The sequence below is a fragment of the Malaclemys terrapin genome, chromosome 19 (genome assembly GCF_027887155.1).
Source record: "Malaclemys terrapin pileata isolate rMalTer1 chromosome 19, rMalTer1.hap1, whole genome shotgun sequence".
Classification (NCBI taxonomy): Eukaryota; Metazoa; Chordata; order Testudines; family Emydidae; genus Malaclemys; species Malaclemys terrapin.
Window position 1 is genome coordinate 15,290,580 of NC_071523.1, and position 17,667 is coordinate 15,308,246.

Genomic DNA, 17,667 nt, shown 5'->3' on the forward strand with positions numbered 1-17,667 from the left:
TAATTCTTCAGGGGACCAGCTCAGCACCACTTCCATAATAATACAAAGCATGAGAATTGAGCAAGATCAAGGTCATGTGTGACCCTAAACCACCCAATGCCTCAAAGTCTGTGGTAATTATTATTCATTTATTTATGTCGCTCCATCGATGTGCATGGCACGTCAGGATTAACCCCGACCCTCTAATATGTATTGGGACAACGGGGATTCTCCCCACCCTTTAGTGTTAACATTGCTTTATGTATATCGGAGGCTTGAGTTTTATTGAGAAAGAGGAAAAGTTCTCATTTAGTTCTGTCTGTAGCACCAGATGTATTTGCACACACCCATCCTGAGAGCTTTGTAACAGTTCCCAATGTCCTCGCGGGAATGTCAGTATCCAGCTAAGGCCATCTGGGTTTTTATTCATCTGCGTGGTGCTCCCCAGAACACTTGACCTCTCAACTAAGTAGTTCCCAGTGTCCAAGTTCTGGGAACAAAGAGTACTTTGGGTGTTACCTGTGTGAGCGCCAAGCCCTTTCACCTATGTGGCGGTGGTGAAACCCAGTTTCTGCATGGCATGGAGCGATGGGGAGCTAGCCTGCACCTGTTGGTTCTGATGGGCTGACAAGAGCCTTTTGTTTTCTTTTTGAATTGAAACAGACTTAGAGGATGGAGCAAGAGTGGGTGAATGAGGAGATGAGGGACGAAGGCCTCATTGAGTTCTACAGCTCCTTCAAGGACATGTTTGAGTTCTTCTGCAAGAACACTACCATCCACGGGACTGTCCGCCTAGTGTGTTCGAGCAGCAACCGGATGAAGACGGCTTTCTGGACCCTGCTCTTCCTTGCCAGCTTCGGGATGCTCTATTGGCAGTTTGCTCTTCTCTTCAGCCAATACTGGACCTATCCCGTCATCATGACCATGTCCATGCACTCAGAGCCCAAGATGTTTCCAGCCATCACTCTCTGCAACCTGGACCCATACAGGTAGAGCAGCATTTGGGGAGGGCTGCCATGGTTTCGTCACAGATTTGGGGTTGGACCTTGATTGAGTGAGGATGAGAAACTTTATCAGTGCAGATGTGGGTGGGGATTGAACCCCGGATTGAATTGGGGTGCAACAACTTTATTTTCGGTGTGGATTTGGAGTCAGACCTTAGTTTGTCATGAAGGATGGTGCATAGAAACTTACTTACTTTAAGTCCAGATTCAAGAGTAGAGGAGCTGGGTCCCTGGGGCTGCTTTGACTTCACTAATTGATTTTCTGTACCAGTAGAAGTACTTTTCCCCTGAAATATGTAGCTACTGTAAAGTCTTTCGTATCTAATCAACAGATCACTGCCGCTGGACACATAGTGATATCTAATTGCTAGTTAAAACCTGCTCCGGCAAGACTACTTACGTATGCGAGTAACTCTGTGTAGGGATAGTCCTATTGACATCCCTGGGACTGTTTGCATACGGTCTGGGGCCCAGACTTTCAGGGCCAAATATTCATTCAATTACATTCAAATTACGTAATGTGCGATTACCTAATTTGCCTGCAGCAGTTACCTAACTTGGCTGCATAAATAGGCATTTCTGCAAGCAAGAGCAGGATGGCTGCAAATCTGAACATTCAGTCTGAGGGCTAAGATTTGGAACTTCAGCCACTGATAGCAACATCAGACTATTTCTATCACCGTTCCATCTGTATTTCCCTCTCTGTGATCCACCCAGAGCACCCACTCTAGGCTCACAGATCCTCAGCCATCACCTCTCTTGTGCAGAGACCTGGGACTCTTTCCCTCCAGACCAGGGTTTTTCCAGGCTGCACAGTTCCCGGCTTATGCTGTGATATTCCCAGCAAGCCAGACTGCCGAAACAGACCAGTGTCCAAGCTTTGCTTTCTCTTCGAAGGCTATGAACAGCTGTAATTACCAGCAGTTACAAATCCCCATCCAGCTCTTTATAAGCAAGCACCTTTATTCTTAAGGTGAAAGTATTACAGAGAAAACATATTAAAAACAATAAAAGAACACATGAATACACCCCGATGTCAGCTTCGGGCTCTGGAAGGTGTTAGCCCTTCAAAATCCACATCTTGGTTTTCCCCATGGTTACAAGTTCACAACTGTTTCAGATTCAGAACCAGAACAGCCATGAATAACTCAGTCTTTTGTTTATAAGCCTGGGCCTTTGATCTTGCCCTCATGTGACAGGTGATCAGCTGACAAAGGCCCATTCTTCAGGGCATAGTTTCAAATGGCTAGGTTTTGCATAACTGGAGGTGGGGAATTTTGCATTCACCTCCCTGTGGATATTTCCCAGAAAATCCGCTTCACACGGATTATCCCAAAAGTCTATTTTTGTCTAGCACATTGTTCCATATAGTCCTTTGATCATCCAGGTCTTACATCACCTCTTCCCCCTAGAGAAGCTATATACAATCCTGGCCCAGAATAATACATAAACTTTGCATTAGGATAATTAAACTTAATACAGTAAGGATTTGTAAAGATCTTGCAGGAAATTGCAATATCTGTCATAATGTCTGAACATTTTGGATGCCTTCTACTCACCACCATGATTGGCCTTTCCAACAGAGATGCCAAGAACTAAAGTGGACTAGAGGTTGAACTTTTACCAATGTTAAAAGAAACCACGTGTGTGTACAAATAGACAATTATGCACTCCTATTATTTCTGTCCCCTATAGGTTTGACCTAGTCAGTGAGAGACTGGCCCAGTTGGACCAAATGGCAGAGGAAGCAATAGCTAATTTGTATGGCTACAAAACTTCAATCTTTTCCTCCCGTTATAAAAAGGATATCAGCGTGAAGGGAGGGTCTGCCAATCTGAGTAGCTCCAGCTTCCAACTGAACCGCCACATTTCACTGGTGATGCTGAAGGAACCTGATACCGGGTCCAGGAAGAAACATTTCAAAGTGGGCTTTAAATTGGTAAGTGTAACCAGGCAACTGCAGCTTGTTAGGTAATCCATCCAATCCATGCGACAAGTTTAACTGAACCTGTTCTGCGCAAAAGATTAAATAGAACATAGGTGCATTTAAACAATAGAGCCTAATGAAGGGTCTGAGGATCTCTGGGGAGATCCCAGCCCTACCATAATCCTTTACTTGTTATCCTATCTTCTGAGACTCTTGTAGAGAGAGGGGATAATAGGGGTTCCTCAACAACAACCAACATTCAAGGAATGTCAATAGACAGAGCTTGTATAATTAGCTAGCATCTAATTATACATTGTTACATCCCACATTGTTTTGCAGCCTTTCATAGTCCATGTTTTTGCAAGATCCTTCCAGCAATACCAGAAATGAGAGAACAAACAACTGTAAATGTGTGTGTGTGTAAAGGGAAGGAGAGAGAGAATGGGTGTGTTAAAAATGATCAACTTAACACATAGATAGAAAAGATCTGTGACCTTGGAAAAGTCAGTTAATTTCACTGTGCCTTGGTTTCTTCATCTATAACATGGGGATATAGTAGACATGGAATTCAAAACCAACGAGGAAGTGAAGCTGACAAGGCATGAGATGCCCAAACAATTTTATTTTGACTTATTTATTATCACCATGCCATATCTTGAGGTCCTTACTCAGGCTGACGTTCATTGCCGACAGTGGGTGTTCCCCCGGCTAAGGACTCAGTAAGAAGTGAGAGCACTTCAGAGTTTGGCCCAAAATTCATTAGTTGTAAGAGTGCCTCCACCAACTTCACCCTTTCTTCTGGCAAGGTAATTAAAAACAATGCTTCTCTTCCTTCTCCTGTCCAAGGAGTGACCCCAGCAAGAGTCCTGGGGACATGTCTAACATGGTCTTGTGTGGCTGAGCTGTATTCTCACTCCCCACACATTAGACTGCCCCCACGGCTCATGTACTGCCAGGACAGAAATCCACCTCACCTCCATTGCTCTTAACGACACCATCTTGCATCTTCTGTAGCCGGAGTCCCTTGGACTGCTCCTGTACGTGGGCTCTGATTCCCTCTCTCCTTTTCTTTTCTCCCCAGTGCAATGCCACAGGTGGGAATTGTTTCTACAAGGCCTACTCGTCTGGGGTAGACACCATTCAAGAGTGGTACAGGTTTCACTATATGAATATCATGTCCCAGCTACCCGTTATAATCAACATTTCTTCTCATGAAGAGCACATACAAAACTTGGTCTACTCTTGCCAGTATGACGGGGAGCCCTGCAGAGAGAGGTAAATACCTGCCAAGGGGGTAATTGTGGGTTAGCAAAGGACAAAGGGATCCGTTCCCATCCACCTTGGAATTATGCCAGAGCTTGTGAGGAGAAAGCTGAGTGGAGGAAGTTCAGCACCTCTCATGATGGGCAGACGGACGAAATGTGAGAGCCCTTGTTAGAGGTCAAACTAAAGAGGACAGTTTCCTCTCTTCTCCCCACACCAGAAGCAGTAGCTGCTTGTTCTCTTTGAAGTTGATTTAATGTCTTGCTGACACTTCTGCCTGGCACACCTGCTGCAATTAACTGCAGGAATCAGTTGCTTTGATGCTTGTGTGATCAGCCAGCTCCTAGCATGAGTAAGAACCTCACTAGGGAGGAAGGATATGGAGGCTGATTTGACTAGAGAAGTTTCACATAATTATAATAAAAGGTGTAATCTTTTCTCAGGATGATAATGGGTCTCGTGGTTAGAGCAGTGGACTGGTCTCATCGTTTAACTGGCCTATTGGCTGGAGCACAGGGTTAGGAGCCAGTTCCTGGCTTCTATTCCCAATTCGTCCACCACCTTGCTATGTGATCTTTGGGCAAGTCGCTTAACTTCTCTGTATCTCCATTTACAATGGGGATACCAATATACACCTGCCTCGCAGAGGGGGTTTGAGGCTAGGGGAGTGAATGGCTAATAGACCTTGGTAAGCCGTGGGAGTTGCCTCTTTGCTCCTAAGAATGCACCGATCTTTGGAACAGATCTTCAGCTGGAGCAAACTGATGTAGCTTGACTTCAACGGAGCTATGACAGTTGACCCCAGCTGAGCATCTGACCTCCCGGATATAGTCCAGGGTTGGCTTTATTGATCATTCATAACAACCAAAATATCGACCTCGGCTTGAGTTTTCTCCCAAGTTTGGCACATCCTGGAGTTTTCCTGGCAGAACCTTCTCTGTCACAGTTCAGAGTTTCTTCTGTCCCGGGGAAAGGCTCCCACCCCCCTTGATCAACCCGGCAGGAGCTAGTGGAATTCCATTGCACCTTCATGCTTGGCTAAGGGATGGGACACCTCAACAGAAGAACCCTATGCAAGGGCCTCATGTCTGCCACCCTGTAGCAAGAGCTGCAGAAATGCTGCCTGTTGTTTCTGTTATTAAATATAGGAAATTCATCTTTTTGATTGGGAACTGCTTTGTGTGCATGCTTGGGGGATTCTGATTTATCGATACGCCCCCCTTCCGCCACCCCTTTGAATAGGACAGGTCTCAGATGAATAGTTATTTGTATTGCAGCCGCTGAACAGACTAATGGAGCAAGGGGGACAAGATAAAGGATCATATTTGATGTAGAAAACAGCAATTGTGGACTTTCCCCTTTTGTTAGTGTTGAGGGGATTCTCCAGACCTGTCCTTGTTCGGTGTCTGGCTTTGCGGTAGTTTCTCATGGCTTGTAGTAAAACAAGCTTAGACACAAGAATTTAAATGTCCTCCCACCGTGCATCTGAGGGACAACTGGGCTGACCTCAAAACAAAAACCACATACATCCCAAACAGCAGCAAATGCCTGTGGTTTTGCAGCTTTTTATGAGAGACAAGTTTGGCTCCTGCCTTCAAAGGCAGTTGGAGTCAGAGAAGATCTATTTTCTGCTGGAGGGAGGAAAATACCACACGTTGCAAAAGCTGGCACAACAAAGTTCAAAGCCTGACCGCCCCCAGGACTGAGATATAACAGGAGAGGCAAGAAAACAGCATAAAAAGCTCTGCTTCAGCAGAGCAGAAAGAGGGGGGCAGCATTTTGTTCAGCCAGACTGGTCCAGTGACAAGCATAAGCGCCAGGTGAAATCAACAGCGGGTGTCTGAAACTGTGCCCTTGTGCCTGAGGAAACCAGTCCACTGGGGCTTAAACAAGACGTGAAATGAAGGTGCTCAGGCATTAGTCTGAGTTGAACCGTCCATGTCGGTATTTCCTTGAATTGCAGGAATTTTTGATGGAGATGGGTCAGAACATCTCTGAACAACATCACTGAGATGTGGTCTTCAGAAGGATGACCAACCAATTCAAAACTCTGCCCCAGCAGAGAGCAGGGGGTGGTCACCAGGCTGGGTGGTGGTTTTACCATTGGACTCATTGCAAAATGTCCCTTGTGTGACATATTGATCCCTGTGTCTGCAGGGGTAAAAGCTAAAGTAAACCAACCCACGGTGCCACCCAGAGGCTGCACCACAATGCAAGAACAGTCCAATAAACCCAAAGCAAACCTGCCCAAGTCCAGTAAATAACTTCATTGCGCTGCCCATGAGCTCTCCAGCATTGCCCTGTGCAGGAACGTACAGACCAGTGGAGTGGTAAATCCCAGAGCATGGAAAGCACCAACTCTCAAGTCTGAGCTAGGGAAGCAAATCCCCTACCAGTCAGCTGCAAACAACACCCGAAACAAATGAGCCCCAGCACTTTCATGGAATCTTATGGTAAAGTGTTTATCCAGGGTTATTTCTGTAAAGCAACGAACAGCTTTGAACAAAGGCCTCTCTAGCTCTGGCTGTTGTCTAGTAATAATACTTTGTGTTTTATATATAGTACCATTCATGCAAGGCTCTCAAAGTGCTTTCCAAAGGTGGGAAGGGACTATTGTCCCTGCTTTACAGAGGGGGAAAGTGAGCAAGGAGAGGTGAACTGACTTGGCCAAGGTCGCCTAGCAAGGTGATGGCCATCATGAAAAGGACCCCAGTCTCTTGAATCTCAGTTCTGGGGTGTTACCAGCAGCCTGCACTGCCTCCCTGAGATACAGATGTCTGAATTGCAAACAGACAGCTCATTATGAATGATCTAACCTAACTCAACTTCTCCAGTGGCCAGGGGAGTATGAGGATGATTGCCACAACGTCAAGCATGCTGTGTTGGCTTTGCTCTGGACAGTCCTGCCCTTCAGAAGCTGACACTTCTGCCACACCACCAAGCCAGCTCTTGGGTAGTTACCCAGACAGGGCAGCCTACTGTAACTGAATGAGATCAAATCGAGGAGGATATTGGTTACTGGAAACCCACCCACCAGCTCCCTGTTGACAAAGGGATGCCTCAGCAGAAGGCCTTCCACCCTTCATCTGCAGCGTGGGGTGGACTACGCCTGCTGGAATCATCTGGATGTATTGCCCCTAAGCAATTCCCTGCTAGGGCATTAATCAGGGCACCTTGGTCGCTCTTGTTCTTTGCCTTAGACCAAGACATTCGAGTCCTCAGGAGACTACAGTCATTTGGCTCAGTACGGGGCTATCGGAGTGAAATGTCATGGCCTGTGATAGACAGGAGGTCAGGACTGCATGAGCTAATAGTCCGTTCTGGCCATAAACTCTGTGACACTGAAGAAGCTATGCAGGGTTATCACCATTCCCTTTGCAGCTGATTGCGGTCTCTGTAATTAAGTGCTACTGCACTGACTGTTGCATAGTCAAGGCTGTAGATGCCAGCGTGTGCTTGGATCCAGTTGTGTCCTAACAAGAAAGCCTATTAAATGCTCATACAAAAAAAAAAAAAAAAAAAACAGCAAGGAAATGTTTGCCTAAGTGCTCTCAGCGAAAGTCTTGTGTACCCAATAAATCACCGGAGGGAAGTCTCAAGGGCTAAATTCAGTCTTGGAGTTAATACATTGACCTGAATTAGATCCCAGGCAATGAGAGAGATGAAATTAACAAAGGCAGTCCACCTCAAACTTCTTTGGGTATATGAAAAATATGTCTCGTAAAGTTACACGGTGTGAGATCTGAGTCTGACTGGCACTGGTATTCAAGGCATTGTGTGGGGTCCCATCACCTGATGCACTATTATAGCACAAGAGAAATGAAGGAGGGAGGTTGGAGAAGCCAAATCTTTGCTTTAAAAAGCTAAAAATGCCTAGCCTGCATCCTGGACCTTGGAGACAATGGTTACAGCAGGGAAAAGGCAGTCAGAACTCCTGGTTCTACTCCTGCCTTTAACGCTCACTTGCTATTCAATGAATCACTCCATGCCTTGGTTTTCCTGTCTGTATAATGGAGATAATGCTTTCCCAGCTTTGTGAAGACTCAGAGATCCTCAGATGGCAAGCATGATATAAGTACAAATATATTTGATTAGTTGTTATTAGTGTAAACAACACTGAGCTAGTTAAGCATAAGAAGGGGATTGACGTGTGCCTGTTACTTGGTAGCTATCTGTTGGCTGGCCGCTAATTAGTGTATTCTTTTGTTTTGGGTTGTTTGAAAGTATCCTAGGAAGAGTTTGTTAGGAGACCGTAGCTCTTCTAAGATTGTAAACTCTTTGGGGCAGGGCCTGTCTTTTCATTCTATGTTTGTGCAGTATCTACCACAATGGGATCCCGCGGCCACATTACAATACTAACGTGGCGGGGAGGTTCAGCCATAACAAATAATATTTGAACTCTTTTGCTTCCAGCGACTACATTCACTTTCACCACCAGGTCTATGGAAGTTGCTACACTTTCAACAGCGAGGGGACAGACCTCTTCTGGAAAGCATCGAAACCTGGAATTTCCTATGGTACGTTATTTGGCCAGGACCAGGGGAAGGAGACAAAGCAAATACCACTCCACGCATCCAGTTTGTAAACACCTCTAACGATGCTTCCTTCCAACACCTACATACACACGGGGTTGGAAGAGATGATGTCACTTCCTAGGGCTTGCCCTGCTGAGTTGCAGTTTAAAGAGATACTTTCCTTTCCTTGTGTCTCCAGGACTCTCCCTGATCCTGAAAGCGGAGCAGAACGATCGCCTCCCGCTGTTGTCTACGGTGGCAGGCGTGCAAGTGATGATCCACAATCACAATCAGACGCCGTTCCTCGAGCATGAGTGGTTCGACATCAGACCGGGGATCGCGACTAACATCGGAATCAGACAGGTGGGCAGGCCAGGCACAGCGGCACTGTTTCTCCTCCGTGCGTTTTCCTTTTCGGCCGGTGCTGGGTGGGCCCGAGGGGAAGGATGGCCTTGTGGTGGGAGCACAGGACTGAACGCGAGGACTCCTGGGTTCTAGGCCTGACTCTTCCATTCCTGTTTGTAAGGTGCTTTGAGAGTTGAAGTTGGTGGAAGTTACTAAGGGAGGGCAAAGTATTGTAGCCAAACCTTCTGAATAAGGGTGTGCAGCCATTTGCTTCCCTTCAGCTTGAGGGACGGGAGGGTCCTCCACTTGATGACATAATAAATAAGAGCCCTATTAGAAATGCACATCACTGACACAGAATGTGCTAGAGGGCATGGGGGATGGGAAGAAGACACCGTTTTCATCCCCCCCTCAGCTGTGATGTCCTGTCAGTGGAGCCGGGGCTGCCTCCGCTTTCCCTGCTGTGTCTCGGTCCGCGATCGAGCTATGAGCTGGCTCTGAGCCTGCCGCCGCTGGTAACCCACGGCATAGCGGCAAGGCTGAGAACTGTGATAAGCCCATGACATGCGCTGGCCCGGCAGAGAAAATCCCGTCACCTGCTGTCAGCGTGTAAGAGGGTAGCTCCCCACTTCACCTTGAATGTCAGTCGTGTCTCACCTACACCTCCAGTCTTATGCTCTCCTCCTCCTCTCCTCTCATGGCCTCTGCTCCACCCAGTCCTTTCTCCTTGCTGCCCCTTTGTCTTCTGCCCTTAGCTTCACACCTGCACTTGGAACATCCCTCTGCTCTCCTTCTTCAAACCCACTCCTCCCCGGAATCCCTGGTCTGCTGATCACTGATCCCTCCACGCCAGGGGTAGGCAGTAGGCAGACTGCGGCCCAAATCCGGACCACCAGATGCGTTTGAATGGACTGTGAAATCTTTTTATTTATTATTTATTATTATTTTATTTATTGGTTTTATAGTATTTTCTCTGGAGTCTGGACCTTGACCAAGAAATTTGGACCTTGACAAAAAATAATTGCTTACCACTGCTCCACGGTCTCCTTTACCTGAACGCTTGCTTTGCTGTCTGTCTTGTGTGTGTTAGGTTTGAAGCTCATCAGGGCAGGGACTGGGCATTATTCTGCACTATTCTGTGTAAAGTGGCAGCTGCGTTTGGAGCTCCGTATTAATGTTCCATAATTGTATACGCCTCTTTTCTGTGTCCACAGGACGAGGTGCATCGCTTGGGTGGGAATTATGGAAAATGCACAGTCGACGGAGAAGATGTGGATGTAAAACTCCTGTACAACAGTTCCTACACGCTGCAGGTACTGTCCGAGCAGATGGTTGGACTTGTCGCACCGTTCAAACCTTGCTTGACAAAGCAATGAGTTAGAGGCTGGCAGTACAGTAGCTTGCACACTGTGGGACATGACAACTTCTTTTATTGAGTGGCGGAGGTTGTACCCAGAACACTGGAGTTGTCACCTCCTTGTAGCACTGCACCGGAGGCCTGATACTAAGCTAGATGGCCTGCTGCTCTGTTCCGCTGTGGTTATTCTTGTGCCCTCCAATAGGTTGTGTGGTTATGATGTTTGTTAGACCCCCATCCGTTGGAAGTCTGCAATATTTATTATAGGCCCTGCAAAGTTCTCAAGAGCACCACCCACAGGGTGAATGCATTTGAAACCCTTTCACCCCATCCTGCCATGGCTATACACTGTGTATTCTTGCAAGGCAAAGAGCTGCAGCTCTTCTCCAGCGATCACATGCTGCTCGTGGGCAAAGATCAGGACCCAAAGGAGCTCAGACTTACCCAGCGTTCTGTTTTTTCAGGCTTGTTTGCACTCCTGCTTCCAGGACAAAATGGTTGAAAGATGCGGCTGTGGCTACTATTACTACCCACTGCCTCCTGGCGCCGAATACTGTAACTACAACAAGCATCCTGCCTGGGGTAATGGCGCAAGGCGTGTAATCTCAGGCCGGGCCTGGTAGGAATAGTTCTTGCTAGAACAGGGGGCGTCTCCGATTATTGCTGGACTACCATGTAGTTGGACTGATGCTGCCGAGAGTCAGCTGGTAATTGGCAGCCCAATGAGATAATTCGCTGGCCTTTTGCCATAGAAAAATGTTGCTGCTTAAATTACAAATGGGGGCGGGGAAGAGTTTAGTTCTAGTCTGGCGCTTTACCTGGCATTTGTCTAGCTTTCAAAAGGTTCGGGGGGCTGGAGGGGTGTTTCCTTCCCAAAGAGACTTAAAGGGCTGTACCCTACCACCTAGTCTTCTGCCAGGGGCAGCTCCAGCCGTACACGGATGGCAGGCTATTTAAGTATCCTAATGCCAGTAAGCATCACCTTCCCCAGAGATTAGCAGCGCAAAACAAAAAAGGACATGCGTTGCCAAAGCCAACCCTGCAGCCGAGCTATTTTACCTACCGAGTCCAAGTAATACGGGTTGTCTGTGCAGTTTCCATTCATAGAAGGGCAATCGATCTCTTTCTCCTTTTTCTGGTTGATGTCTCGCCAAGTAACTCGTGCAGTAGTCCTCAAATTAAAGTCTAAGTCCTCAGTGGAGAAAGACCCTGGCACTCAGGTGGGAAATTAACCAAGCCATCTGCAGCTGTTCGTAAGGGGGAGGGATAGCTCAGTGGTTTGAGCATTGGCCTGCTAAATCCAGGGCTGTGAGTTCAATCCTTGAGGGAGCCATTTAGGGATCTGGGGCAAAAATCTGACTGGGGATTGGTCCTGCTTTGAGCAGGGGGTTGGACTAGATGACCTCCTGAGGTCCCTTCCAGCCCTGATATTCTATGATTCTATGAAGTGGGGGCAGGACAGAGCAGAGCACGAGAGAACATGGTGTGCCAGACCATCCCGGGGTTGGGATAGCATATTTCCTGGGGGAGCTCTGTCTGAGTCTGTTCCTTCCCATCTCCTCCTCCAGGGCACTGCTTCTATCAGCTGTACAACAGGCTGGCCGATCACCACCTCAGCTGTTTCGCCAAGTGTCCCAAACCGTGCTGGTGAGTCACTGGCCAGAGGGCAAGGATTCTGATAAGGGTGGAGCTAGTTGGCGGGCCCTGTGCACTCTGTGCTATCCCTAGAACCAGAGACTGTCACTCATGATCTGAGCAGAGTCCAGGCCTGTATCTCCTGTCACGTGGGGGCCCCCAGCTCTGACTGGCATCAGTTGGAGTTGAGAGCACTCGGCACTCTGCAGGATCGAGCCTTAGTACAGTAAGATACAGGGGCCTGCCATGAGAGATGCTGCTGATGCCGCGGGGAAACACAATTCCCTGCATTATGGTGCACGTAGCAAACACTTGCTCATGCCCTGGGAGTGTCGGGGCAAGCCACCAAAACCGCATGTGGCGAAAGAGTTCACTGGGCTTGCACACATCCACGTTTCTGTCGCAGTGACTGTAATTTCCCTTGTGCCTTCCCAGGGAGTCGTGGTACAAGCTGTCTGCGGGGACTGCGAAATGGCCCTCGACAAAGTCTCAGGTAGAGTACAGAGCAAATATGGATACACCGTGTTTGGAAACTATATAGCAGAAGTGGCCAACCTGAGTCTGAGAGGAGCCAGAATTTACCAATGGACATTGCCAAAGAGCCACAGTAATACGTCAGCAGCCCCCCATCAGCTCCCCCATCCCCGCCGCTCCCAGCGCCTCCCACCCACCAGCAGCCCCACCGATCAGCACCTCCCCCTCCCTCCCCGCACCTCCCGATCAGCTGTTTCATGGCGTGCAGGAGACTCTGGGGGGGAGGGGGGAGGAGCGAGGGCACTACAGGCTATGGGGAGGGGGCAGGAAGGGGGTGGAGTGGGGGCAGGGCCTGTGGCAGAGCCAGGGGTTGAGCAGTGAGCACCCCCCGGCACATTGAAAAGTTGGCGCCTGTAGCTCTAGCCCCAGAGTCATTGCCTATACAAGGAGCCGCATGTGACTCCGGAGCTCCAGGTTGGCCACCCCTGCTATATAGGTTGTTGGAGTCAAGGATATAAGTGGGTTCTGTAGACCCATGCCTCAGGACCTGGGAGATATTGAGAGCTCTGGGGGAAAGGCAAGACAGAACACGCCTCAGGACCTGGGAGATATTGAGAGCTCTGGGGGAAAGACAAGACAGAACATGCCTCAGGACCTGGGAGATATTGAGAGCTCTGGGGGAAAGGCAAGACAGAACATGCCTCAGGACCTGGGAGATATTGAGAGCTCTGGGGGAAAGACAAGACAGAACATGCCTCAGGACCTGGGAGATATTGAGAGCTCTGGGGGAAAGGCAAGACAGAACATGCCTCAAGACCTGGGAGATATTGAGAGCTCTGGGGGAAAGGCAAGACAGAACGTTGGGATTGCAATAAACCAAAATGGCCAATGTGTTTGGGTAGATTGTCTTGTAGTTAAGGAACTCTACTGGGGCTCAAGAGGTCTAGATTCAATTCTAGTTCCACTCCAGAGTCCTTGTGTGATCTTGGACACATCACTAAACCTCTCTGGGCCTCAGTGCCCTATAAAATGGGGTTAATGATAGTCTAACTCACAGGGGTGTTGTGAGTTACTGTTTGTGAGATGCTCAGATTTCGTGATATATATAGATGACGTCTTCCTATTTCTCATGATCTAACGTCAACCGGCCACTAGAGACATATCTCCTAGTGATAAGTGTATGTGAAATGGAGGCATATGTAGGTACAAATGCATTACACAATAGCTGATATCCGTGTGTTTTCGAAAGACTCAATTAGTTGAGCGGTTGCCCTCTAAGAACGCTGTCCACACATATCTGAGATACTACCATGTGACTATTTCCCCGTCCTTAGAGGGGGCAATGATCCGTGATACTCCTGTGCTGTTGGCTTTTTTACTGGTGATCACTGTATTTAAATCCCATGCCTTCAAATGTCCTACTAGATCTCTTTTGGGATCTAACAATACTCGTGTTATCAGAGGTGAAATGTACCTTATGTTCAATATGCCTCAGGAGGGAAGCACAGTGGCTCCCCCCACAAGGCAGAAGGAATATGGAAAATTACTGAACCTGAGGCATAAAAATGACAACGGTGGTTATCTGGTGCCTGTTCCAAGCAGCAACATGCCAGTAACATAGAAATACTGTATTGCAGGACTGGGTCCGCCAGATTCTGAGTCGGCAGAAGGGATATAATTCTACCCACAACAGGTTAGTCCCCAAGAGAAGGTATCGGAGCATGATTTTTCACCCAGAGGTACCTGAACTAGGAACAGATCCTGAACTATTTGTCCTCATGGAATCGTAGAAGTCAAAGATGGAAAAAGACCTGTGAGGACATCCCATCCCTTCTCCCCACTTCACTATGTCCCAGGTGGTGAAGTTTCCTTCACTTCCCTTGAGACAGTTCCAGAGCCTAACAGCATGCAAAGAAAACAACTATGCCAATGCAGAGCAAACCTTGTCCCCAGAACCCGTGGGCTGCAGCCTGCCAGCCAGACCGTTAGCACGACGACCTCAGTGATATAGGCGTTCAATCTGACATCCCAGTTACGCAGACAAATGGTTTAGCAACAAAACATTGCGTTGGTAGGCTTTCTGGACATGTTCCAGAGCCCATTGAAATTGATTAGAAAGACTCCCACTGATTTGACCGGGGTTTGAATCAGGCTTTTTATCCTCCTTTTGTTTAGCCATTTAAATCTGTTGCTAGACACCCTTTGGCCCAGTTTAAAGGCCTACGTGTAGGGTTTCTCTGTTTTAAAAAAATCAAACTCGGAAGCAAAACTTAGAGTTGGTGGAATGCCGTGCAGGGAACCTATCTCTGACTGTTCCCCATTTTCCATTGAAGGAGAGACATCGCCAAGGTGAATATCTTCTACCAGCAATTGAATTACCAGTCTGTGGATGAATCTCCAGTGTACACAGTAAGTAGTACTGGATCAGCTCATTGCTTTAGTCTTCATTCCTGACTCTCATAATGGCCAACATCTGACGCTTCTGAGGGAAGATGCAAATGGCTGGGGAGAATTTCCTTCCTGACCCTAACATGGGATCAGATTATGCCCTGAAGCCTGGGGTTAAATAAAATCACAAGATATTATCAAATACACAGTGCCACACTAACTTTGTCCCCTACCAACATCTACCCTGAGATTAATCTTTATAGGGAAAATCTTGTTTAATAAGGCTTTTGCTACCAAGGAATTGGTATGACACAGAGCAGATGTTGCCATGCACTCGGGCTGGGGTGGAAAAATCTGTCACACTCAGCTGTGCCTTGTGCATGGACTTTCAGGATCCAGGCGAAAGGGTTTACACTGAGGCAGGCACAGGCATTGCAATAATTGTCTGGGGGAAAGAACCCTGCAGAGCGTTGGGTGTCACAATTCCCGCTGCGTTTGGAAAAGTTTTGGAAAACCATTAGGATTAAAAGCAAAGTACTGCAGCGAACCAAGGTGATCAGTAATCAGGGGCGGAGTCTTCTACCTCTAGCTCACTGGTCTGAAGCTGACCTGGGTTGGCAGAGACTGGAACCTCTTAGCGTCTGCTGGTTGTTTCATCCCAGGGGAAATGGGTTAGTGTTCTCCGTCCAGCCCCATGTCCGGGGACTCCCTCCTGACAAAAAATGACAATGCAGCTTGGGAAGCCTGCATCTCTGCTGCCAGTGCTGTATTTGCCCTTTGGATTTCATTCCCTGGGGCTGTTGATTTGGTACCTATGTTATCGGCATGAACTGCACTAAGCAACTAAACTTCTAATAAAAGCAAAATCAAATAATCTCTTTCTCTCTCTTCCCCCAAATTAAAAAAAACTCTAAGGAGCCAAGATTTCGAGCTAGAAAACACATGAAGCGCTGAGTTGTCCCACCCCTAGCTAATTCACCTGCTGGGGAAATGCAATAAGTTCATATTTCATGAGTTGCACCATGTATCCTGTCAATATAACCATTCAATCCTTATATGTCCCATTCACAGGTGAATTTGCTCTTGTCCAACATGGGAAGTCAGTGGAGTCTGTGGTTTGGGTCCTCGGTGTTGTCCGTGGTTGAAATGTTTGAGTTGCTCTTGGATATAATGGTCTTGTCTCTCATATTCTGCTATCGACGGTTCAAGGCAAAGAAGACGCTGAAGATGGCCCAACCTCTTGCCATCTCCAGCGTAACTTTGACCCTAGAGAATTATAGAGCCGTGCATGAGGACCTCGCTGCCGATTGGAATTCCATCTGGACTAACCAGAATGTTGGGACCGTAGCCAAAACCAAGAACGGCGACTTACCTTTCCACTCAATTTGTAACAAGACCCCGACACCAGAGCTGAACCCAGACGTTGTGCTTAATGGATTCCGGCATATCAAGGATCACAGCATAGAGATAGACCTAAACAGCTAATACTGTGTGTGTGGAACTGAGAGACATATGTAAAGATTATGAGATCTATTCCACAGACATGGCTTTAGGAGCTCACCGACACACTGGATGCAGTCGGCATTTCTGTCTGCTACTTCTCTAGTGGCATCTAGGTATCTGACCTGTGCAGTGGTCTCAGGAATCGTGCAATGCCCTGATGTAATTCAGAAGTGTTTTTCTTTGGACTATATTCTGAGTATCCCTGGCAGTTGCCCAGTCCTCATAAAAGCTTATCATAACTTCTAGATTAAACGCTCCTGAGGAAACCAGATCTGACTGGACATCTCCTGGCTTCAGACAGGCCCATCTGCATTTCATAACTGTACTTGAGTTAAAAGTTAACCTATCCATAAATAAAAACGTCTCCAGTCAGCATTTTACAAGCATATGTTCTATCAGTTAACACCACTTTGGGACAGCAAAGGATGTGATAACACAAGACTGCTGTAATCCTAACATCACTTCCAAGGCAGCGCTTCTCTTCTTAGTAATCCTGCTGTTTCACTGTGAGCATGATACACGGGAATCCATGGTGGGGCCACAATTGTGCTGAACCTAGATTCTTTCACATGACGTTCAATTTTTGGGGGAGGGATTGGAACAAATGAGGGAATAACATTTTTTCTCATAACTGGTGTCTGAGTTGCTTAGAACTTTAAAACATGCTGCATTTTTGCTGCAGCATGTTTATATTATTAAGAGATATTTATACAATCTTAATGTTAATATTTGACAGTTATTTATGTGTCTATACAAAGGAATATAGAGACTTATTTTTAACGTTGATGTTTGGAAGAATATATTTCATTCAGCTCCAGTTGTTAGCCTTGATTTCTACTGAAAACGAGAATTAACAAGGAACTAATGAGTCTTGCACTGATGTGTTTTGTAACTTTTTAAATAAATAAAATGTTCTGAATTCAGACTGTGACCACCTTGTGCCTTCAAATCAATGTTTCATCTTCCCCTGCCTCTGAAGTAAAACTGAAAATGCCTGGTAAATTTTCCTGGTTTCACTGACGCTTCTGTAAGTGCATCTGTATCCTCCCCTGAAATGTTAGGGCCTGATCCAGGCAATTCGGACCATATTCATCAATGTATTTAAGCCCCTAGCGGTGCCTAGATACCATTTGAAAACCTTGGCGCTCACTCCCCGCAGCACCGCTCCCCAGACCTACCCCAGAAAATGGCAGGATGTTGTGTTTTTTCCATCAACAAGGAGCATTCAGAGAGAGCACAGTGTATGTCTCTCCTCCGCAGCTGGTGGCATTAGGGCCC

General features: G+C 47.2%; 1 protein-coding gene across 1 annotated transcript; it reads left to right on the forward strand.

Moving 5' to 3' along the window:
- The first annotated feature begins 651 nt into the window (after positions 1–651).
- Positions 652–17,314, forward strand: SCNN1D (sodium channel epithelial 1 subunit delta). Its single transcript, XM_054009330.1, has 12 exons — positions 652–968; positions 2,679–2,922; positions 3,992–4,185; positions 8,587–8,690; positions 8,887–9,050; positions 10,247–10,345; positions 10,854–10,971; positions 11,958–12,036; positions 12,460–12,517; positions 14,136–14,191; positions 14,832–14,907; positions 15,958–17,314. Exons 1-12 carry the CDS (start codon positions 652–654, stop codon positions 16,369–16,371), a joined length of 1,923 nt encoding a protein of 640 aa, XP_053865305.1. The 3' UTR covers positions 16,372–17,314.
- The last annotated feature ends 353 nt before the right edge of the window (positions 17,315–17,667 follow it).

Bases quoted from the DNA above. Each gene is read 5' to 3' on its own strand.
- SCNN1D (XM_054009330.1), top strand. From the start codon at position 652: ATGGAGCAAGAGTGGGTGAATGAGGAGATGAGGGACGAAGGCCTCATT. The intron at 10,972-11,957 runs GTAATGGCGCAA...CTCCTCCTCCAG, and splicing joins CAACAAGCATCCTGCCTGGG to GGCACTGCTTCTATCAGCTG. The intron at 14,908-15,957 runs GTAAGTAGTACT...TCCCATTCACAG, and splicing joins ATGAATCTCCAGTGTACACA to GTGAATTTGCTCTTGTCCAA.